Below are 24027 nucleotides of genomic sequence, written 5' to 3' on the forward strand. Positions count from 1 at the left end.
AGGGGCTCCGCTCAGTGGACTGTCTGCTAAGCTGCAGGCCTTTGGCAAGCGTCTCACCATGACACCCCTTGATGCTGACCCCGAACGAGATGTAGGAGAACATCTCAGTGGATAGTGATCAGGGAACAGAGAAGAGAGTTGCTGTGCTGATAAGGCATGCATGAAAGCTGCTCTGTACCACTGGGTTGCTCAATATGGAAGGGAAATATTTGAATAGTCCATCCAATAGTGCAGGCATCCAATGTTGGCCCCACTCATGTGTCCTGTTGTCTCCCAAATTCAGCATCCCAACAAAAATTCTTGCAAAAATTTGATGGTGTGCCCAAACAATTGGCACTTTAAGTTATACCGGAAATATTGGCCTCATGATTGCAGGGACATCTTATTGTGCATCCTCAAGTTTCATTTTATAACATGTCCTGGGATTTTTTTTTTGGGGGGGGGGCTTTATGTGTGTGTGTGGGGGGGTTAAAACATTTCATTGTCGGGTCAAAATTCCAGGAACTCAAACGGAAGCAGTGCTTTAGCAAAGAAACCAACTGCCTAATTAACAAGCCAGATAGTGGGAATGCTCAAGTAATCCTCTTAGGATCAAAAGGACTCAAGCAGCATTAATTCAAGGAGTCCAGTTTAACTAGTTTGCAGATCAAGTGGAAAGTCAGAATGTTACAAAGGCAAATGTGTTGGGGTGAGCTACGTACAGACCTTGAGAGTTTCAGTTCTTCCCTGAAGATCCAAAGAAACACAGACGCTGCATCATCTTCTCAACTGATTTACTGACAATCACATTTTGCAACCAACCTTTCCCAACACTCCAATTTTTCAGTAGTTTAAATGGAAGATGAATGTGTGGACCTGATCCAAATGGCACAGCTGAACATGTCAAACTAGAACAAGGAACAAATCCAAATTCCCACTCAGACATGCAACTGTCTGGGTGACCTTGGCCTAATCAATCTCACATGGTTGTTATGAAGCTACAATGAAGGGTGGGATGCACATATTATTCACTGATGTACAGATTACTTCTTTTCCTAAAGATGCAAATGCTTTCTTTATGTCCACAACTTTGAGAGTCTAAGCAGGGCAGGAAACAGCCATTGAATCATGCATCAATTACAGCAGCTCACCATAGCAAATGGAAACAGCTCCCAGGCGCAGCTGAGTGCCCTGAAAGTACAGTTCTGGTTCCAGGCTGCAGACCTCAAACCACAGATCAACACTGGGAAGAGACTGAAACACACTTGGGAGTCTAGCACGCTCTTCAGCAGAGAAACTGCAGCAATGCATGAGGTTGATGATTTGGCCTCCAAATCTCCCTTGCTGCCAACTTGAAAGCTAACTGGAATCTCATAGGAACAGGCCCTGCCTGTGGCTCAGACACAGGCCTCAGCCTCAGCTGAGCGCTCACTCTCTGCCAGCCCAGGCCCTCGTTCCTCTGCCTGCTCCCAGGCCCCACCATGCGATGGCCAAGTCCTTTTCATCCTGTCCCAGGGTTGCCAGCGGCTAATTAGTAACAGATGTTGCTCAGGTCCTTCCTTTTCCATCCCTGTGATAGTACACAGCAGGAAGTCCTAACCATAACCAGGTTGGGTACCCTGGAGAAACTACTGGGTCAGCCATTCCCCATCCCTCAGTGACTCTTGTATGTTTTGACGCTGCACTGCAGTCTTCCTCAACTTGGGGCCCTCCAGTGGAGTTGAATTACAATTCACATAACTGCAATCATGAGCATGCTGGCTGGGGCTGATAGGAGTTGCAGTCTGTATGGAGGCACCGGGTTGGGGAAGGCTGATACAGGGTATCAAGAAGTGACACAAAGCAATTCCTGAACTGGGTGGGGGCTTGCATAAAAATCCACACCCTGCAATCCCTTTCCTCAAGCTGGACAACCATGTCCTTCCTGTAGTCTTTGTCCAACATCAGTTAAGGAGGCCATCACAGAAGATGGATTAGTGCAGCAGAGCAATAAAAGTGCCAGACTGGGTCTGAAGAGATCCAAGTTCTAGCCACCACTTGGCTAGAAAGCTCACAGGGTGACTTTGGGCCAGTCACTGAGTCTTACCCTACCCTACCTCACAAGGTTGTTGTGAGGATAAAATGGAGCAGATTATATAAACCATCTTGGATACCTTCCAGGAAAAAGGTAGAATATTAAATAAAATAAGATGGCTGGTTCTGCATCACCAACTCCACTCAAGCAATGACAGAACAATAAATAAATAGCTGCTCAGAGGTGAAACTATGAATAATACCACAACAGGAAAAACACTAGTTACAGTGACATACTGTAGGAAGGCTAGCAGCCTTCTCCATTCACCTTCCTTGGACAAGGTCCTTCATATCACTGGACAGCACAGCTTTCTAACGCAAATTGCGTGAAACGGCAGAAGCATGTGTCAGTACATTTATAGCGCTTATATAATGTTCAACAGTACATTTGTAGTACTTCAAAACTGCACCAGGAGCTGTGCAGTTCACCCTTCATTTTCACAACAGAGCAAAGAGGCCAGGTGTCAGGGACCCGGTGGGGCTTGCAATGACACACGCTGGACTGTCTGGTCCCAGTCAAGCCTTTCAAGGTTGGCAGCATGGGGCAACCCACTGCTCACGGGTCATTAGACACCAGATATTTTCAGAAACCATCTAGAGAGTGCCTTTTGAGAGCCCAGGTACGGCTCAAAGAAGCAACTGCATCTTTCATATTTAAACAACCGCATCAACAGAGATACTTTATAAATAGTATTTCTTGGACTCAGGACTGGCATCACAGGCCAGCATCGCTGGGTTCTTGCCAAGAGCCTGCCCTCTCGAGCAAGCAAGGAGAGTGATCTATCTGTACATATCTTGTTTTCTCCATCTGGAGGCAGGACGCAGGAAAAGCAAGCGGGCACTTAACAGCAACAAAGAGGAGAAAAGCTTACTCGGGAACAGGACCCACTGAAAGCACCTGACTCAGAAGCCACCTCAAAACCTAAAACCAAGACTGCTTGGACTGAGACAAACTCAGAGGAAGGGGCATAGAGAGGCAAGTTCAGCGGCAAAGTACACAGTCTGCACACAGACAGCCCCAAGCTGAATTCCTGGGATTCCCAGGGAGGGCTGGGAAAGACCTATTTGAAACCCTGCATGGCACTGCCAGCCACAACAGAGAGCACTGAGCTGGATGGATCCCAAGTGGATCACCATGAGGCAGCTGCCCGAGTTCCTCTGAACTGCATAGTTCTCTAAAATTTCCACGCACATTTTGCCAAAATGACATCTACTAAAAATATTAAAAACACAACAGAACCAAATTTATATAACATGAAATCCGTATTAAAAAGCTGGTTTTGACAAGTTGGGCTATACCTGGTTGCCTTTGCATTAAGGGAATTGTTACACACTCAGTATTAATATACGCCACCCTCTAGTAACTCATGCTTGGGCCTGATGCCCTTTCCTCTTGCATTAGTAAAGAAATGCAATCACTTTCTATTAACCCTTCATTTAAACACTAAGAGCAGATGAAAAGGGCGCTCTCCCCATCTCTCCAAATCCCCAAAGCCTCTTGCATCAGTTCTGCAGTTTCCTTCATGCTTCAGAAGTCTGCCCTATTCCATAACTTCAAGAATTGCTTAAATACAACATTTCTCACAAAGGAAATGTCTGAGTTAAAAGTTCAACCAAATATTTTCATTGCTAGGAAGAATTAGAGACAGAGTAGGATATTCATCAATGTTCTTAAACATCTACAGTCCTGCTCTAGGAGAAGGTGGGGGAGGGGGGTTGCCAGTGGACAGAACAAGCAGAAAACATGCTAAAAACCATTAACATGAACAGCAGATGGGTTTGGGGCAGGGGAGAATCCTCTTCACTGTAAGTGTACACCCCGGAAGATTATGCAAGCTGTCCCTGGAGATATTTTTTAGTGGCGAGTGGCAGAGAATCTACCACAGATAAAGTCTAGAAAAGCTTTAGCTATGTAATTAGTAGCACAGCAAATTGCCTTTTTTGATAAACCAACTGCTATTCTCTCCTGTTTCTGAGATTTCAGAACTACAAAGGATCATGCCAGGCCTTGGCACATGATGGAGGAACTGCAGGTTAGCATGGAAAACAGAAAATATTAACATGTAAACCTTGTGTTTGAAAAAGCAGGGGCTGCGTATGCATACTGACCTCTTGTGGACAATATAAAGAACATTGCACAGGAAGGACAAAGCGTGTGGTTTTAAATTTAAATAAATGACACACCATCCAACAAAATATCAAGTAACTCATAATTTCTGCATCCAAAAATGCATGGGTTATTTCAAAAACCATTAGTGAAAACCTGAACAGTCTTCTTCTTCCTGGTGCTTGCATACACATGTAAAGATCACACCAAATCACAATCAGCATCAGCTTACATTCCAACACAGAGTGTCCCATATATCATTTAAGCTCAAAGGTTGTGGAAATATACTTTACTCCCATGTCAGAGCCTTCTAGCTTCTGCATTTATCACAGCCAATTTTCAAGATTAGTATTTTTAAAACAGTATTTCCTACAGAAGATATGTTTGCAAGAAACGTATTTGTTCTCCTTTTCAGAACCACTTTGCTCTAAATGGACGTACGTCAGACGCAGTTTCCTACAGTTGCAGCACTTAAGTGGAATGAGGGGCAGGGGAACTAAAGAAATCGATCCAAAGTTTTATCTGAAATGGTCAGGGAATCCATTAATGGTTTGGAAAGGCTTTTTCAATAAAGGCTGCATTACCTTTCTTAATGGCAGCTTTTCAATAGCCCCCTTTGGAATTCATGAGCGGTGTGGTTTTTCCTTCTAACAGATTCCTCATCGGAATCAATAGGCTAGAACAGCAAAGACCAAAGCCAGAACACAGCCGGCACCTAAGAAAGGGACAGCCTGCATTTTGGGATAAGTTCTTCCATGCTAATGACTTACTCTAGCCACACAGCTCAGACCCTCAAATGGCTTTGTCGATAGCTCTGCTAGTTCACAGCTAACTTAAACCTAAACTTACAATCAGCCTGCAATTCCATCATTCAAGTCCTGGAATCAGGAGGGAAAGTGGCATTCTCGTGGCATCATTATGGTTTTAAACCAGTATTCTTGGAATACGAGTGTGCAAAACAGGACCCAAATGGCAATGGTGATCCATGCCAGGATCCAACACACTGCTTACAGCAAACCTTAATTTTGTTCACATATAAGTCCATGAATTGCACACAACAACTTGCACACACCATGCACCGTTCTGCAGTGTTCTCCACTGTTAGCAACAACTAATATTAACTGAGCCCAGACCAAGGCTAAGTTAAAGAACCGAAATTTTTTGAGCCTTCCCCCATGAATACCTAGCTCTACAGTGCATCCATGTGTCTATCTGCTGCTTTCCTCTTGGGGAAAAATATACATTTCTTTTCAGGATTATTGCTGAATACTACGGATAACAGTAGCGCCCAGAACTCTCTCAAAGGTTACTAGCACCTGCATGATTTAAAAAGCTGCATGACAGCAGGAAGGAGTTGGCCGGTGCCTTTGTTCACAGTCAGGCTGTTGCTCCTATGATAAGACGAGAGATACTGGTTTTCCTGGCTTCCAATCCTTCCTGGCTACTATTTTAATTCTCATGATTTGACAGGCTCATCGGGGGAAGTCACTGGGGCAGATAACTGCTTGCTAGGTGACTCGGATCGCTGCTTCTTTGATGTCCCATCAGTAGCTGCTGAAGCTTTCTTGCTGGGAGCAGCATTGTCCTCTTTTACCTTCTTCAACTTGACTTTGCCTTTGATAGGAGCCGAGAAAGTGAGAGATGGTTTGCTGAATTGCAGAGGAAAGATGCCCACATCCCCATCAAAGCGGTTCTTGGAGACCTGCAGGTAGCGCTTTCCTGAGCCCGTCACCAACTTCTTGTTCTGCAGGATCAGCACATTGTCAGCTTCCTGGCTGGCCTGCACAAGAGGCACAAAATGAAAAGAATTATTTGAGCAGAGCAGAAATGCTTGTTTTGTATCTGCCTGATTCCTCACAAACCTTTGCCACAGGAGTGAGCAACTTGTAATCCTCCAAAAGTTTTGCTTAGCCAGTGAAGGATTATAGAAGTTTCAGCCCCAAACTTCTGAAGGACCACAAATACCAATCCCTGGTTTAGTGAAAACCTCTTACCTTTGCAGATCCAAAAATTGAAGCTGTCTGCAGCTCTGTTTCTTCATCTTCCTTCCGGGGATGAATTACCAGAGTCACATGGCAGCTGTTGTCTGTGGCAAACTTCCGGAAAGCTCCCACAATGTAATCTTGGACTGCAAGCCTGAAACCACAATGTGATGGGATAAGTACACCTTGCTAGAAAAGGTCACAAATCAGCGCAGCAGAAAGTAGCAACAAGGAAAAGAAACACATTGGTGGGATTGGATGTTTACCCATCAGAGGAAGTAAAGAAAGTGGGCCAACTGGCAAAGGGCACAAAGAACTGTAAGACTGAAAACTAGTCTCAGTGCGAATGACACCTAGCCCACTTTTCCCTTAAAAACCCTCATATTTATCTGGAATTTTTGTATGCCGTCCCATTCGTATAAGCTTCGGGACAGCTTCCAACATATAAATATCTATACAAATACATACATATAAAATCTGGAAACGTCCTGGCTCAATAATTTAAAACCAATAAATAAAATCAGCAATTATTAAAATACCATTTAAATAAAAAGGTCTTGGCCTGGCGCCGAAAAACAAATAACGACGGCACCAGGTGGACCTCTCTGGGAAGCACATTCCATAAGTGAGGTGCCACCGCAGAGAAAGCCCTCCTCTGGGTACTCAGTCTCCTAATATCTTTCACAGAAGGTTCCCGGAGGAGGGCCTCTGCTGCCGATCTCAAGGGGCGGGAGGGCACATATGGACGCAAGTGCTCCTTTAGATATCCAGGTCCCAAGCCGTTAAGGGCTTTATAGGTGATAACCAGCACCTTGAATTGGGCCCGGACTTTGATGGGGAGCCAGTAAAGCTGATAGAGGACTGGGGTTATATCAGAACAATGCCCAGTCCCTGTCAGCAACCTGGCAGCAATATTTTGCACCATCTGAAGTATCTGGACCATCTTCAAGGGCAGCCCCACATAGAGCGCGTTACAGAAGTCCAATCGGGAAGTAACCAATGCATGTGTCACTGTCGCCAGGCGATCGTTCTCTAGGTAGGGATGCAGCTGATGGATCAACTGAAGCTGAGGGAAAGCGCTCCTCGCCATTGCAGTCACTTGAGCTTCCAAAGACAGCTCTGGGTCGAGGAGCACTCCCAAGCTGCAGACCCTGTCCTTTAGAGGGAGTGCTACCCCATTCAGGACAAGGTCCAGGTCCCATACCCCAAAGCCCAATCCACCTACCAACAGGACCTCCGTCTTGTCTGGACTGAGCTTCAGTTTATTTATTTATTTATTTATTTAAAACATTTTTATGCCACCCCCATTGCAACAAATCCTCGGGGCGGCTTACAACAAAAACAAAGATTATACAATAAAAATATTAAAACCCAGTGCATCTCAGCTTAAAAATTTTAAAATCCTACAAATAGCCAAAAAATTAACACTTAAAATTAAGTTTTAAATAAAAAGGTCTTAGCCTGGCACCGAAAAACAAATAACGATGGTGCCAGGCGGACCTCTCTGGGCAGCGCATTCCATAAGTGGGGCACCACCACAGAGAAGGCCCTCCTCCGGGTACTCACCCTCCTAATTTCCTTCACAGAAGGTTCCCGGAGAAGGGCATCTGTTGCTGATCTCAAGGGGCGGGAGGGCATATATGGACGCAAGCGTTCCTTTAGATACCCAGGACCCAAGCCGTTGAGGGCTTTATAGATCATAACCAACACCTTGAATTGGGCCTGGACTTCAATGGGAAGCCGGTGGAGCTGACGGAGGACTGGAGTCATGTGAACATAACACCCAGTCCCCGTCAGCAGCCTGGCAGCTCTATTCTGCACCAATTGAAGTATCCGGACCATCTTCAAGGGTAGCCCCACGTAGAGCACGTTGCAGAAATCTAATCGGGAAGTTACCAACGTGTGTGTCACTGTCGCCAGGCAGTCGTTCTCCAGGAAGGGACGCAGCTGATGTATCAGCCGAAGCTGAAGGAAAGCGCTCCTCACCACCGCCGTCACCTGAGCTTCTAAAGACAGCTCAGGGTCGAGGAGCACTCCTAAGCTGCGAACCCTATCCCTCAGAGGGAGTGCAACCCCATTTAGGACAAGGCCCAAGTCCCCCATCCCGAGGCCTGAACCACCCACCAACAGGACCTCCATCTTGTCTGGACTGAGCTTCAGTTTATTGGCCCTCATCCAGCCCATTACCTCGGCCAGGCACAGCCACTGCCTCACCTGGATTGGTGGAAAACGAGGGGTAGAGCTGGGTATCATCAGCATACTGATGATTCCGCAGCCCACACCTCCTAATGACCTCTCCCCGCGGTTTCATGTAGATGTTAAATAGCAGCGGGGACACAATGGATCCCTGTGGAACTCTATGGCATATCTGCCATGGCACAGAGCCATAGTCCCCCAGCACCACCTTCTGGAATCAGCCACTGAGATAGGAGCAGAACCACTGCAAAGCAGTGCCTCCTACCCCCAATCCCGCTAGCCTAGCCAGACGGATACCAGACGAAAGCCGCTGAGAGGTCCAGGAGGACCAACAGGGATGCACTCCCCCCGTCTCTCTCCCTGCACAGGTCATCGTACAGGGCGACCAAGGCAAATTCAGTACCATACCCAGGTCTGAAGCCGGACTGAAATGGGTCCGGATAATCAGTTTCATCCAAGAGTGCTTGGAGTTGTCCCGCCACCACCCGCACTAACACCTTGCCCAGAAACGGGAAGTTGGCCACTGGTCTATAATTGGTGGCCATCTCTGGATCAAGGGATGCCTTCTTTAGGACTGGCCGGACTACCGCCTCCTTTACAGGGGCAGGTACTTGGCTGTCCCTCAGAGAGGCGTTGACGACCTCCAGGATCCAGGCCCCTATCCCGTGCTTGGCTTTGTTAAGTAGCCACGATGGGCAAGGGTCCAGTAAGCAGGTGATGGGACGTACTTGTCCAAGCACCTTGTCCACATCATCAGGCCGCAATAACTGGAACTCATTCAACAATGTTGGACCAGATGGCAACATTGGCACCTCCCCTGCGGGCTCTGAGTCACTAGTGGAGTCCAGCTCGTGACGAATCTGAGCGATTTTCTCCTTAAAATGCTTGGCAAAGTCGTCACAGCGGGCTGTCGAGGGTGGTACGGGATCTTTCTTGGGGCCCAGATGAACCAGCCCCCGTACCACCCGAAAGAGCTCCGCTGGACAGCATTGTGAGGAGGCAATGGAAGCGAAGAATTTCTTTTTCACCACCCTCACCGCCACAGCAAAGGCTCGATAGTGAGCTCTCAAGTGTGTTTGGTCAAATTCATCCCTTGATTTCCTTCACCTACGCTCTAGACGTCTCCCAACCCGCTTCATCACCTGTAGTTCAGGTGTATACCAGGGGGATGAACAGGCTCTGCCAGGCGGGAGAGGATGCTTAGGAGCGATCATGTCAATAGCCCTGGTCATCTCCCCATTCCACAGTTCGACCAGAGCATCGACAGGAGCACCAGCCTTATCAACCGGAAATTCCCCTAGAGCCTTCAGGAATCCATTCGGGGGCGGATCCATCAGGCCCACACCCTTACAGAGGAAAAGGCCGCTCTCGAGCTCAAACCTCATGAGGAAGTGATCTGACCATGACAGGGGAGTCAAACACAAATTCCTCACCCTCAGATCCCCCTCTTCCTGTCCCGTCGAGAAAACCAGGTCCAGTGTGTGTCCATATTCATGGGTAGGGCCAATAGCATGTTGAGACAGCCCCATGGCCATTATGGAGGCCATTAAGTTCCGAGCCGCCCCGGTCAGAACAGTCTCGGCATGGAGATTGAAGTCCCCCAGAACCAGCATCCTGGGAGTCTTCAACACCAGGTCCGAGACAATCTCCGTCAGCTCAGGCACAGTACACCAACAGAATCCCCAATCTGTCTCGGTCGCCCAACACCAAATAGATGCGCTCTAGACCTGGCCTCGAGAGAACAGGAAGCCCCGTGAGGGAGATGGATGCTTGGTAAAATAAAGCAACCCCCCCTCCCCTCCCCTCCAGGAGTGGTTGGTGTTGGACTAGATACCCAGGCGGCCATAATTGAGAGAGGGAGACATCCCTCCCCTCTCCCGCCCAGGTCTCTGTTACGCAAGCCTGGTCGGCCCCCTCATCCACAATCAAGTCATGGATGAGGGATGATTTATTATGGACCGACCTGGCATTAAGCAACAGCACCGACAGGCCCGGGGGGCGGTTGATAAGCCTACCTGGAACCCTCTGACAGGCCCGGGGGGCGGTTGATAAGCCTACCTGGAACCCTCTGGCTGTCCCTCCTTCTTCTACGACAACTCGTTAAACCCCCAACGACCATTGCCCATGACCACCCCAATGGCGGCACCCTCGCACTCCCCAGGCAACCTCATAGCAGTGGCCAGGAATGAATCCATTAAAAAAGTTACGCTAAAATACAATTAAAATTATACTAAAACCCTTAAAAACTCCCCACCAACCACCCAATACAAATTCCAACCGACTGACAAAGTCTCTGGCCAGTCCAGCCCCCGCACGGCCCCAAATGGCAACAACGCCCTTAGGCTGTCATCCTTCGGCTGCCGGCCCCAGCCGCGTCCGGCGAGTTATGCCAGTGGCTCGTCCCCGCGCCCTGCCCACAATCCGGCGCAGCTGCCACACACATCGGCGGGGGAGGGAGCAAGGGCAGCCACGGAGAACTCGCCGGCAAAATGGTGCCGGCAGGCGATGTTGGGCCTGCAGTCCAGCCGCGACATCCTCCGGCCCCAGGTCCCACGACGGCCGCTCTCCGCGGCGTCAGCAGTCCCCAGTCTGGCAGTCAGCTTTGCGGTGAGCGGCGGCAGCGATATTTAACTACTAGAAGGTAATTTGCTTAGCACCAGTGCAGTTATAATCCTAGTTATTTCTTCCAGACTTTAACGAAGTCTGAAGTGGGCCATGGAACAGAACACCTTTTTCCTGTCTCTCCTCCTTACTGGAATCTGAATTTTACCATCCACTTTAAACATTGTTAAGCTTTATTTCAATAATGATGATTATAGTCAAAGCTAATCAGAATTGGGAAGTAGATACTATACATATACAAAATACTGAATAAAATGAAAACTATTTTGGCTAGCCACGGAGCAAACCATTGAGAGAATTTTCCTTTTGCAAAGAATAGTTTCCAATACAGAATAGTTTTACTGAATGATGTTAGATGATAAATAAACATTAAGCTGCGTGTCAATAATCTAACATTCTACCTACAATATACAGTAAGAGCTTGTGGGAAATCACAAGACGTGTAATGGCCTTCTGCAAACCTAGTGCCCTCACCACCTGGCATGGCCAATAGTCAGGAATTCTTGGAGTTGTAGCATAAAACATCTGGAGGATCCCAGCTGGGAAGGATAATAATAAGCAAAGTTGCTGCTATTCATGTTTAAAAAAGAGTAATGGAAAAACAATACAAGCCAGCATGTGCATAATGCGAAACTATTTGTAAGATATTAGAAGACCAACTCATGATAAACTGGCATTATTGGGCATGCTGAATGGCGATGATGGGAGTTGTAGCCCATTGGACTGGATGGGCATAGGGTTAGAGAAGGATGATCTAGGTTCTTATACTAAAGTATTTTCTGAGAGATTGGATTGCAATTCTAGGAGCACTACAGGAGTAAATGGATGCAATGGAAATTATAGAAGTCCTATTTGAAGAAAGATGAGATACTGATATAGTTCTTCATAGTAATAGATAGCCTTTTATTAGATGCACTTTGCCATATACAATTTAAAATAGATGTGTTTTGAAAGGTTAACTGGGATATGAAACCAACGTGAAAGCTGGTTTAAACAGAAATGTGCTTAGTCTTAATGGCTGTTAATATCACTATCACCGAAAATGTATTATTTAACCATGGTTAAAGGGGGACTTTGCATTCCAGGAGAGAGAGAGCCAGGTGAAGAAACATGTTAACCTGTGGCATCCTTTCGACTGTTTAACCATACTGACCAATCAAGAACATCAAGTTTGCAGTGGCCCCAAGCAAATTAATTAGTTTAGGTTTGAATCATGAACACAACAGGGTTATTTCATGTAATTATTATTATGAAAACAGTAACAGACAGAGCAAAGGAAAAAGGAGGAATAATGGTGTAGATGGCCAGCATTCTCAATGGGTTGGACTACAACTCCAGCATATCTAACAACTTGCTGGCTAGGGATGCTGGGGTTTATTGTCTAACACATCTGGAGGACAATGGCTTGGAGATGGCCATTCTACGTTAAGGACTCGTTAAGGAGGGGGCCTTACCTGTCTACAGTGATATGCTCCTGGCCCATCATGAACTGAAGATTATCGATGATGACATGGCTGATATCATACATATACACAGCGTGCAACATCGTGTCAATCACTGTCCTGCACGGAACAAGAAGTTATCAAAGTTACACGCAGAGCAACTTCCATCATGGATCCCAACAAAGAAGGATCTGAAGTAAGACACCAATAAGTAGCTGCCTTTAAATTCCACACTCTGCCCTAATAAATTATCAGAATCATCCAAAACCGTTTAGTACTGTAAATACATTTAAGTTGCAATTCTATTTGCAACCTAAACAAAAAAAAATCCTACAAGTTCCTATATGGCTGGCTGGGGGATCCTAAAAATTATAGGAACTCTTTTCATCTAAACATGCTTATGACTGCATCCCTATTACATTAATGCCTCAGAAAGGTAATTTGGAATCCCCAGAATTCTGGATGCAATCATATTCAAGGAACAGGGATCCGATCAAAGGATAAGGAGCTGGCAATCTATTCGTTTACACGATACATAAACCCGTATCCTATAGCAAAAAACAAAATAAAACAAAAACCACAGGGCACCACATTAGAAAGCATGAATAAAAACGTGAGGAAGACAACTGTGTCACCCTGTAACATTCTATGCATAATCTGCCCAAAACATCCTCAAAAGCTTCATGAGAGAATAATCCCAATATTAACTGTGAATTCAAGGTAAGTGGGGTTTCTCAGTTTTCTAAGCTGATGGAATCTAAAAATGGCAGTCAATGCATTCTAGAACTGGCTTGTGGCTTTTCTATGCAGATGGAGACAGAACGCCACTGGCTGAGGGACACACACAATACATTAGTGCTAATTCTTCGGGCAGAGACTCCTCATCCAAAGATACTTACATCTTTACCCAGAACTATGCCTGCTTGGAAATAAGCCCAACTGGTTTCAATGGGAGTGACTTCCAAGAAAGTACGGCTGGAATCGCCACTCTATGTGCCACTCAATATGCCACCTCTACAGCTACTACCTCATCTTACTAAGAACATTAACACATGAAATGCAGGAGAGAAGTTGCCACCCTAATCTTTACTTGATGTTCTGCTGTCCATGAAAAGTCATGAAATAGAGCGGAAGATCTTCAAACTTGTCTGCCCATTCATCAAACTTGTCCAGTTGTTCTTCCAGGCTCTCCAAGGCAAATTGGGTAAGCATGACCTTAGCCAACCGGACATTGTTGATCTCAAAGCTGCCCCACAAAGTGTTCACCCCTTGTATACAGAGATCTAAGGCATATTCACTGATGAACGTTGTCTTCCCACTGCCTGTTGCACCTGTTCGAGACAAGAGCAAAATAAGTAAAAAGGAGATCTTCGCAACACATTCCATCTTCCATTTCGATGTAGAATGATAGGCCCTCTTCTGGTGGATAACTAAGAAGCAGAAACACTACATAACCAAATTAAAAATGCTGCAGCGTAATGCAAAGATATTTAACATTCTGCCACACTGCAATTGTTTCCCTTTTTCACAGAAATATCCATCTTACCCTTTGTAACTGCTTTTCTACATGGCTTGATTCCCACCTTTAGTAACATGGAGGGATCCAAAGTGGGGGCACAGAAGATGGAGGCAAGAATTCAACAAATTATTGGATATGACCACAACATTGAGATAGTAGCGCTTAACTAATTTCACCTCTTACTTCAGTGGTCGAAAAATTCAATCCAGCTCAAACCAATGAAATGGGTAATCAGGTTTTGCAAGGCCTTCACACACGGGAATCTCAGGAGTGGCAGAGCCTATACATGAGCCTACACTGACACCTACTCTTAGTTCATCCAGGTAGATGATATACATAGGAAGAGTAATTCCATGTTGAAGATTGCTCATCCCAGATCCAAAACAATAACAGCCATGAAAAGGATTCACGACAAGCAAATGGCGATATAAAAGAAGCTGAAGACAGAGGAGAAAAGAGGATTGGTTAAAACATAATTTGAGACCTTATATACCCATGTTCTTGTAAACAAACATTTGTCAATTCAAAACCAGCCAACCTCTGATAGACCAACCATTTGCCAAGTCCTTGGGCTGGCAAAAGGATGTAACAATAAATTAGTCAAGCAGGATGACATAGAGTTTAAAGTAGTTTAGCAGTTCTTAACTGCTGGCTCAAAAAAAGGTAGGTTATAAAAGCCTTCTGAAAGATGGACAACACATTGTGAGAGGCCACAAAAAAGAATGTCTTCCAGATAACAGGTTGGGACTGATGAAGGAGCAAGGTTAAACAGTAAGAACACTAGGACAGATCAGAATTAAACAGTCTCACACACAGAGAGCAGAAGGGTAAGAGGAAAAGCACTACACAGTTAATCACCTGTGAAGACAGTGAGCTCTCCCTTGCGATGACCCTTGAGGAGCTTGTTCAATTCTGGGAACCGAATCCATTTGACTCCAGCCACCTGCTCTACATTGGATAGCTCTCCGAGCACCTCTTCACGCAGCTGGCGAAATGAAATGATGGACTTGTGGCCAGCTGGTAAGGCTGAGCGCAGAATCTTGGTGAGGCTCAAGCCCTGGTTGAAAGCTTCCAGGGGCCGAAGCTGCTGGTCACTTGGGCGCACCAAAGAGCAACGCTTAGGGTTCAGTTTGCGGGCAAAGAGTTTGGCAGCTTCCCAGGAGCGGAGATCCTCCCCCAACCACAGGGTGATCCGCCTAAACTGTTCTAAGTAGGGGAGAAGGGCTGGGGGAAGGCAGGAAATCCCACGGGGCAATGCTAGACTGGGTAGCCCAGTCACCTGATGCAGCACCAGAGTATCAAGCTCCCGGCTAGTAAGTATAACTTCTGCATCTCGCCGGTTGATCAGCGACAGCCCAAAGAGATTGTGATAGGCACTTGGTCGAGGTAGGGTGTTCTCCACATAGTGGGTTGTCTTTCCTTTGTGCTCCACTCCCAGAAGCTTTAACCCCTTCAAGGTGGTTCCACGGGGGCTGAACCACGGGAAGACCAACGTTCGAGCAGTCCTCAGGTAACGCACACCAAAGCGTTTAAGAGTTGCATTTGACACATTAGAAATGCCAAAAGCAGCCTTGGCCTCCTGTATTTCCTGCTCATCCAGCAGTTCAGATAGAGGCAGGGCTCGTTCCCAGATGTGTCTGGCATCCTCTGCAACTTGATCCCTGTGTCCATCAGTGTCTTCTAAGTCACCCACAGCCATCCCTTTATGCCTCAATTCTATACTGGCCTGGAAGTCTTGCCAGTCACCTTCAACCAATGTGGTTGTGCAGACAAAACGACCCGTTGTTTTGTCAATAAAGAGGCTGTAGCTATGGCGCACCTGCTGTGGCTCCTCCACAAAAATACTAGGTACATGAAGGCAACTATAGCCATCATGAAAAGGGATGCCCTGGGCCCTGAGATACTGGCGAATCTCTGTGGCTGTAACAGGTGGGACTGGCCCTTCTGGGGATGGGAGTATGTCTTTCTTGTACTGTCTGCAGCCATAGCTGCTTCCTAGGATCCACTTCCCGCCAAAACACCAGCGACGAGAATGAACCTGCAAAGAGTATGCGAGGAACCACATTTCTTCTATGCAAGCCGCACAAAAAATACATAACACACTAATCCATCTTTGTGCAACACTAAAACACTTCCTGAGGTTCCTTCCGTTTTCTAAAACCCTTCCAATTCCATCTCGCCAGATGCCTCCTTCACCCTAAGCAACCCTCACCCAAGCAACAATCACGCAGAATCATATCGAAGAGTAGAGCTAAAAGGGGCCAGAAGCCCATCGGGTCGGGTCCAAACCCCCGCTCTGTGCAAGACGCCCTCGTCTTCAAACACCGCCTCTTGGGACTTCAGCTGAGCCAGCTCGCCTTTCCTGTTTGCCCGAAATGCCCCTCCCGACGGGCAGGCAGTCGCTCCCGAGATTCCCGCGCACTAACCTCCGCCCACGTGGAGGAAGGCGCAGAGCGGCCCAGCGAGCAACACCCGCCGCTGCAACTAATCTCCGTGCAAGCAAGAGCGCGAGCACTTCACCCACGTGCGGCTGAAAGGAGGAGCGCGCCGTTGTCCTGCCCTGCCCTGCCCGCCCTGTCCCCGGAACAACAACCCGGAGGCCGCTCTTCCGCAAGCTGCTGGAGCAAGCTATTGACAGCACGTAATTGGACAAAGCCACCACCCGTAAAGAAATAGTTAGAGTAACACACAACCCTTAACTTCCGGGTTGCTATGGGAACTCCCACTTAAACGGTTAGAGCGCCCTCTCATGCATATTATTAAATTTATGAAGTTGTGTACAGTTAAGTCGCCTCCGATTTATGGCGACCCCAAGAAACATTCTGTTTTATCCCGCTCTTTTTCACCGACGAAGACGCCAAGACGGCTTACATAATCCTCCAGCTCTTTTCCGTTTTACTCTCACCACATTCATTCATTCAAACAATTTATATGCCGCCCCATCGCATGAGCCTCATATGAAGTAGGTTAGCTTCAAAGTCTCCCATTCAGTTTCATGGCCGAGTGGAGACTAGAATCTGGATCTGCATGTTTTGGATAGCAATCTTGCAGGGATAGAAGTGTATCTGCTTTCAAGTGAATGAAACATCAGGTGCGTCTATATTCAGCTCATCGTTGATTGGGAGAAAGCAGCGATAGGGAAATTAGAGTATAATCCTACTCAGAAATAAACCCTGTTGAATGAAAGGGAAACTATATATAGGATTACACTGTTAATTAGATTGGATTTAGCTACGACCTGAAGTGTTTCTGTGTGTTTTGGGTTCGGTTTTGGTGGAATCCAAAGGAGCCACCGCCAGAACGTGATATGGTATCAATACAACATTTTAAAACTTATTATGATTTTGGTGCAGTGCAAATGGATGGCTATGGTGCATTTGGTAGCCTTTAGTACATAGCAATACAGCACTGTAAGCATGCCGTTATGTAGTCTCTCTTAGCCACCGACCTGCAATCTGGGAGAAACGCTAGCCTGCACTGCAGAGTTGTTGTAAGTTACGTTCAGCCTCCAAGGTTTTAAGTTCAACCACGGACACTGAGGGCGGACTGCGCTGCATACACCAATCCCAGCCACCGCCAGCCGTCACATATAGTTACGCCCACGTTACTTGCATTTGTATATCCATTTTCAACATTGCAACCGCAGTTGCTATTTGTTAAAGAATGATTTTTTCCCTTTTTCGTCTACCTTTAGGGAGGAAAGGGACAAGATGCTAGCCCGTGACAGCAACACCAAAGAGCTGGACTTCGCGCGACCACTTGCTCTTCGTACTTGCAGGCAAGCGGGGCTGGAGCGAAACGGCGTCTAACCCACAAGAAGATCCCGTCTTTGTGTAAGGAAACTGCAGCGAAGATCACTCTTGCACGGGAGCACTTGCAAGTCTACGTGCCCTCCCATTTCCTGCGCAGGCTGTTTCCGGGGGAGAGCCCGCTCGGAGGAGGAGCCGGCGGCGTCGCGGTCCGAGTGGGCTGGCTCGCCTGCAAGCGGCCATGACCGGCCGAGGCACCCCGAGCCGCTTCTTGGCTAGCGTCTTGCGGAACGGCCTGGGCCGCTACGTGTGCCAGCTGCAGCGCCTCACCTTGACTGTCAGCCGGGAAGCGCAGAGCTCGCGGGGGCTCAGGTGGGCTGCTCTTCCGAACAGAGAGGTGCCGGGGCTCGGGCTTTTATGGAGGCTCTTCCCCTCCTCTCCCGAGACTTCCTGCTCCAGGCGTTTCGGAGGGGATCGGTGCTCTTTAGGGTTTGAAGTCCCCTGCGCAATCGAAGCTTCACCTTTCTGCTGCAATTTCCCTGAAGCTCCGACCTGGAGCTGCAGAGAGGTCTTGGGGGTTGAGCTCTGCCTTCTCGGGGCCACGAGCTGATTCTGGATTGATCTGTGCTCCCGTGGGATGTAGCCAATGTTAGTCCTCCGTGGAGTCGATCTGTTTACATGAACGGGACATAACGTTAATTGCATTAACGCTGAATGTGCTCTTCGCCTTACTCTCTAACCTTGTGCAATTTATACACTTTCCAAATTGATTTTGTAAGAATCCCAATCAGTGGGAATTTGTCATGTTTACTCCATAGTAAGCTCCGCAAGCTCAAAAGTTAATTTATGATCAAAGTCTTAAGATATTTGTGTAAATTGGTTTTACATTGAATATTATTTAACTTTGCACCATTTGATAAGTATTGTTCATTCATGGCTGTGAACAGTACTTATCCAGAACCAAGTAGTGACTCCCCCCTACCCCCACCTTACTTTCTCCTGTATGTTAATTTGCAAAAAAAAAAAAAAAACCCCAGACCTCAGTGGGGTTTATTTCCAAGCAGGAATTGTAGCTTTCCTTTCTCTTTCCATATTTTTAAATTATACTTTGATATCAGCAACTGTGTTTTGACTAAACCCCTGCTCATAATTCACTAACAGAGAATACTGACTGGCAGGACAGAGAAGTAAGTTTTGTGCTTTTTTTAAAAAATAGCATGTATAGGTGCATTGCAAAACTTTGAACTGCATAACTCAAAAATGACTACAACCAAATGGTTCACAAAATGTAGAACCTGGAGTTCACTTTTGCCTAAGGCTGTGCTTCACTCTGGTGATCTAAGAAAGGCAAAAAGAGAATACTTCACACTGGATCTGGATGAAGTTAATGGAAATCCCTGTCACAATATGTGGTGATGACTACTGGCTTAAAATGCCTTAAAAGAGAACTAGTCAAATTCATGGAATAGAGATCAGCTCGCCACGCCCTCAAGCCTGGCACACTTGGATACCTGATGCTGGGAGCCTAAGAACACAAGAGGTCTGTTGCTGGATTAGATGTTCTGAGCCAGAAGTGCTCTTAACTCCTTATACTCAAAGCAACAATCTGGAAAGTTTGCAAGTGACTGTTTCTTTGGTACTTATTTAGTTCTTTGAGTCTTCAGCATTTTAATGGTACACTCCTATGCATTTTTAAACAGGAAAAGATTCAACAATTGCCAGCATACCTCAGACTGTACTGCAGATGTAGTTTTTTAAGTACTTCATTGGGTTTTAATTCATTTGTTTTTGTTCTTGTTCTAGAGAATACATTGAAGAAAAGGTGGTGGACTTTGCCAGGCAAAACCCTGGGATTGTGGTCTATGTCGCCCCAAAGAGGTGTAGGGTCCCTACAGTGGTTGCAGAATACTGTGAGTATGGAAGAGGGATGCTGGTTTCAGCACCATTACATGTAAAACTTGCTCCTGGGAATCAGTGGGGGAGTTCTCTCAATAAGTCTGTTTGGCAGTGCAAAGTAATAGTCTCCTACAATAAATACTCACTCTGTTGAAAGAATCATGTACCAAGGAGCTGTAAGCGAGATTCAGCAGTTGAAGATCCTAGGGAATTGGTTAATACCTTAAGGAGTGGTGGGGGAGTGGTTTACTGAGGTTCAGCAACTGAAAATCCTGGGAGTGAGATAGGAATACCGAGGGCAGGGGTGGTAAACCATTTGATAGTAGAAATTAATTTTCCTTCCACCTAGCCCTCTGCAGGCCTGGTGGTGTGAGTGGGCACAGCCATACCCACTGATATCCCCGCCCCCCTTGCCTTGTTTCATGCCGAGTGGGGGATGGTGTTCTCTTCCTCCATCAGCTTGGAGAAAGAGACTTGGCTGGTGTGCCATACGCAAAAAGACTTAGATGGCACACATTATTCCCATGGGGAAGGTGCATGCTGTGCACAAGGCTTTGGGTAAGCACCCTCGGCATCAGCCAGCCACCATCTGCAGCTCCACTGTTCTCTCACATGTGAGAGTGGAGAAAATAGCAGGGATTTCTCCAGTGGCTTGGAGGCCTTGCCCCTGGAGGAACACAAGATGGCTCTGCAGACTGAATGCAGAACCTCTGTGGGCTGATGGCTCCACATCCTTACTTAGGGAAGTTATGAAACCATAACAGGTTTGGATTTCATCTCACTTATTCTCTTCCTAGTGAATGGAACTGTGAAGGAACAGACTTTAACAAGCAAGACAGCAGAAGAGATTGCAGAAGTCATCTATAAGCTGACCAACCAATCTGGCCTAGACATCATCCGTATCCGAAAGCCTTTCCACACAGATAATCCCAGTATTCAAGGCCAGTGGCATCCTTTCACAAATAAGCCCAGTTCACTCAATGTGAAAGCTGTGGGCCAGAAGTGTCCCATGTCTGCAGAAAAATAGATCTATACTGTTGCAAAAAGCCTGTGCTTTTTGTGTGTGGGGCTCTGGTGGAGGTTCTGGTTCCTTAACTACAAGGAAGATAAATGGGCAGTGAAAAGACTGGACTAGCTTTCTGTGTCTGAACTAGCAGCTGATGCTGGCATGCTACAGTTCTGCCACCTGGTTGTATTTATCAGTTAAGTCACAGAGTAGTCTTAATTTTGAGCAGGGCCAGGACCTGGGTGAAACTAGTTCTTCTCTCAAAAGTGTGTTGGTATGACTGATTGGTGGGAGCTACAGCTACTGTCTGTGCTGGTAGTTTTGCCCAACTATATTTTGTGATTTTGGGCTAATGTTATTCTTACTGAAATTGGAAATAAATGGTGTAGAACCATACATATGGCATTCTTAGGGCTTTCCTGCTGATATGCAAGTGATGAGTTATGAATACAACTTGTTCAAAGGTTAGTAATTTGTATTTCCCTTCACTGAAAGAAGTACAGCCAGTTACCCATGTTACTGAGTTGATCAGCAGCTAAGCTATTGCTGTTTAAGGGGAAATGTTTCAGTGTTTTTGGAAATTCAAGACTGCCATAGGAAGGACTCAGCTGATGCTGTAATAAAACAACAAAATTAATAGATGCTCACAGCTCATAAAACCCACTAATAAATACCCCTTCCTTCTCATCCATGTGGGAACAAAGAACACAATCAAAAGGTATATAGAGGAAATTATGTGAGGCTTTAAACTCTGGGCAGAAAAATTAAGGACACTGGGACCCAGATAGGCTTCTTACAAATCCTACCGGTTAAAGGAAGAGGAAATGACAGAGAAAGAAAAATACTCCCAAGTAAATACTTGGTTAAGACAGTGGTACCAAAGAGAGACATTTGGTTTCTGAAATCAAAGGATAAACTTCTTATATAAAGGACTATTGGCAAACAATGGGTTGCATCTCTCAAGATATGGAAAACAAGGTTTTAGACACAAAATGAAAAACCTCATTAGGAAGGCTTTAAACTGAATCACACGGGGGAGGGAGATGTACAAAAGGGTGCTATGTGAAGTGGAAATGAAACAAGCTCCACAGCAGATTAAAAACCTGTAAGAAGAACTAATAAGATACCCCAAAAAGCCAGAAACAAAACCAGGTTATAATTGCAGAGTTTCTATACCAATGCCCAGAGCACATGTAATAACACAAAGTTGAGCTGCAAGTACATGAAGGCAACTATGATCATGTGATAATTGCTGTATGATGGTGAGCAGATTCTCATAGTTGGAGATCAATAATAGATGGGTACAACATCTTCCAGAAACAAGGGATAAAAGGGAAGCAAGAGTCATGCTCTATGTTAAGAATACTTCTATCTGCAATGAATTGTAGGAGAAGTAGTCACACTGAATACATCTAGGTTGTCCTAAGAGGAGCAAAAGAAACAATAGCAACAGTCATCAGTGACTACATTATCTTCAAAAAACAAGTAGCCAGTTTGACAACAAGACATGATGACTTCATGGGTGATTTCAACTTCCCTGATATTTGCTGGGAGACACACTCAGCCAAACATGGCTCCAAGAGATTCCTCTTATAATCAATTCCTCCAGCAGAAAGTAGAGGAAAGAACAAGGGGAACAGCTACACTAGACTTAATGCTAACCAACAAAAATGATCTGGTAGATTAACTATGAGTTCTCTGGGTGAAAGTGAACACACCATTCTTGAATTTTCTATTAAGAGGAAGGCAAATGTCTGCTGCAGCCAAACACATACCCTTGACGTCAAAAGGAACAATTTTAAGATGTTTGGATCAAGGATAAGCAAAATTCCCCAGAGGAGAGAGAAGTCCACAAGGAAATTCCACAAAGAAATTTAAGAATTAAGACATTCTTAAAGCGTAACAACTAATTCCAAAGAAGAAAAAGAATGGAAAACTACAAAACAGTAACAGCAACAACCACTCATGGCTTCAAAAAGTTAGAAGACAGCTTAAAAGCTAAGAACATTTACAGGAAGTGGAAAGGAGGTCAAGCAAGAGTATAAGCAGATAGCAAAGACTTACAGGAGTGGAGTCAGGAAGGTTAAAATGAGTTAACTGAAACTAGTGAGGCATGCAAAAAATAATACAAAGGCCTTCTGCAGCTACATACAAAATAAAAAAGCATACAGCAGCTCATCAGCGGCAGCAAAAAAAGAACGGATGACACAGAAAAGGCAGAGGTGCACAACTCCTTTGGCTCAGCCTTCCACCAAAGCAAAGGAGACCTGCCAACAGAGGAGGAAATGCAAAATGAAAGGGAAGGACGGCAGTCTAAGATCAACAGGCAAATGTTCAACTAAACCATTTCGTTAGAATATGCACAAAAAGGAATTAAAGACACTTCCAGCAGCTTGGCACAAAGTTATCTGGCTTCCATGAGAGAACCTTTTTCACAGATGCCTAGCACTTGCCAGATTCTTTGCAGAGGCAGCTGTGAGCATGAAATTGGATTTTATTTGAGGGTATAGGTAGCAGCCAAGCCTTCAATCACTCTGTCTTGGTGCTGTCCCTTCTGACTGGCACATGCTCTCTAAAGAGCCTTGCCAACCTTGTAGCTTGAGATTGTTTTAGCCGAAGATGCTAGGGACAAAACCTGAGACTCCTTGCTTGAAAAGCACATGTTCCATCACAGAACAATGAATGGCCTTTCTCACAAAAACTGCACCATCAAAGAGTTCACTACAGTTCAGTGTTTTAATGGGATTGTTAATCCTTGTATTGTGCAAAGAGCCAGTATAGGATTGTATAGGATTGTACCTGTGAAGTGATCTCCTAATATAGCGGGTGGTTTGCCTCAAACATTCATATATCCCTGCTTCCCACTGAAATTTCCTACCTTTTCCAATTTAAGCCTGGTTTCCAAGGTATGAAGGGACAAAATCCCACCTGGTTACATTCCATCTGAAGTTTGCTTGCTTTGTTCTGATCAGAAATCTAATCAATATTATATTTTGTATTACATCATTTGACTATAAGACATTAAACTATCTTATTATCAGAGATCATCTTTGTATTGAAGGTGTCATAGAATACGTTCCACACTGTAACTTTGTTGGTGCAGTATCTAACAACAACAATAATGCAAAACTAATTCTTACATTGCTCCACATACTTTCAAAACTTCATTAGCAGTCACAAGGGTTAGAGACTTGCTTTTATGAAAAAGGAAGCAGTTTCTCAGGATACCAAAACTTTCACCCAGTATTAGTTTTGACCTTCTACTCTGATTGCATAATCACTAAATACACAGAATGCCTATCTTGTAATCCAGATGAGTTTAATACCCTACCTGGGCAACTAGAGGAGTCTGCAGACACACGATTCATGATGAGAATTCAAATGGATTGTGAAGAGCTCTAGAACGATCTCTAAAATGTGTGAATTGGAAACAAAATGGCAAACTAAGGCTAAGGT

The 24027-nt window shown here is 45.6% G+C and overlaps 2 protein-coding genes across 2 annotated transcripts; one reads left to right on the plus strand and one right to left on the minus strand.

The window, feature by feature from the left end:
- Positions 1–756: 756 nt before the first annotated feature.
- Positions 757–16412, minus strand: TWNK (twinkle mtDNA helicase). The gene is made up of 5 exons (XM_044437357.1): positions 14779–16412; positions 13492–13732; positions 12414–12521; positions 6154–6295; positions 757–5939 (listed from the first exon to the last, which is right to left on the minus strand). Exons 1-5 carry the CDS (start codon positions 15983–15985, stop codon positions 5616–5618), a joined length of 2022 nt encoding a protein of 673 aa, XP_044293292.1. The 5' UTR covers positions 15986–16412; the 3' UTR covers positions 757–5615.
- Positions 16413–17869: 1457 nt separating this feature from the next.
- On the plus strand, positions 17870–20967 carry MRPL43 (mitochondrial ribosomal protein L43). The gene is made up of 3 exons (XM_044437392.1): positions 17870–18041; positions 19473–19579; positions 20363–20967. Exons 1-3 carry the CDS (start codon positions 17911–17913, stop codon positions 20590–20592), a joined length of 468 nt encoding a protein of 155 aa, XP_044293327.1. The 5' UTR covers positions 17870–17910; the 3' UTR covers positions 20593–20967.
- The last annotated feature ends 3060 nt before the right edge of the window (positions 20968–24027 follow it).

This window comes from Varanus komodoensis, unplaced genomic scaffold, assembly GCF_004798865.1.
Source record: "Varanus komodoensis strain SLA01 unplaced genomic scaffold, ASM479886v1 scaffold1, whole genome shotgun sequence".
Taxonomy (NCBI): Eukaryota; Metazoa; Chordata; class Lepidosauria; order Squamata; family Varanidae; genus Varanus; species Varanus komodoensis.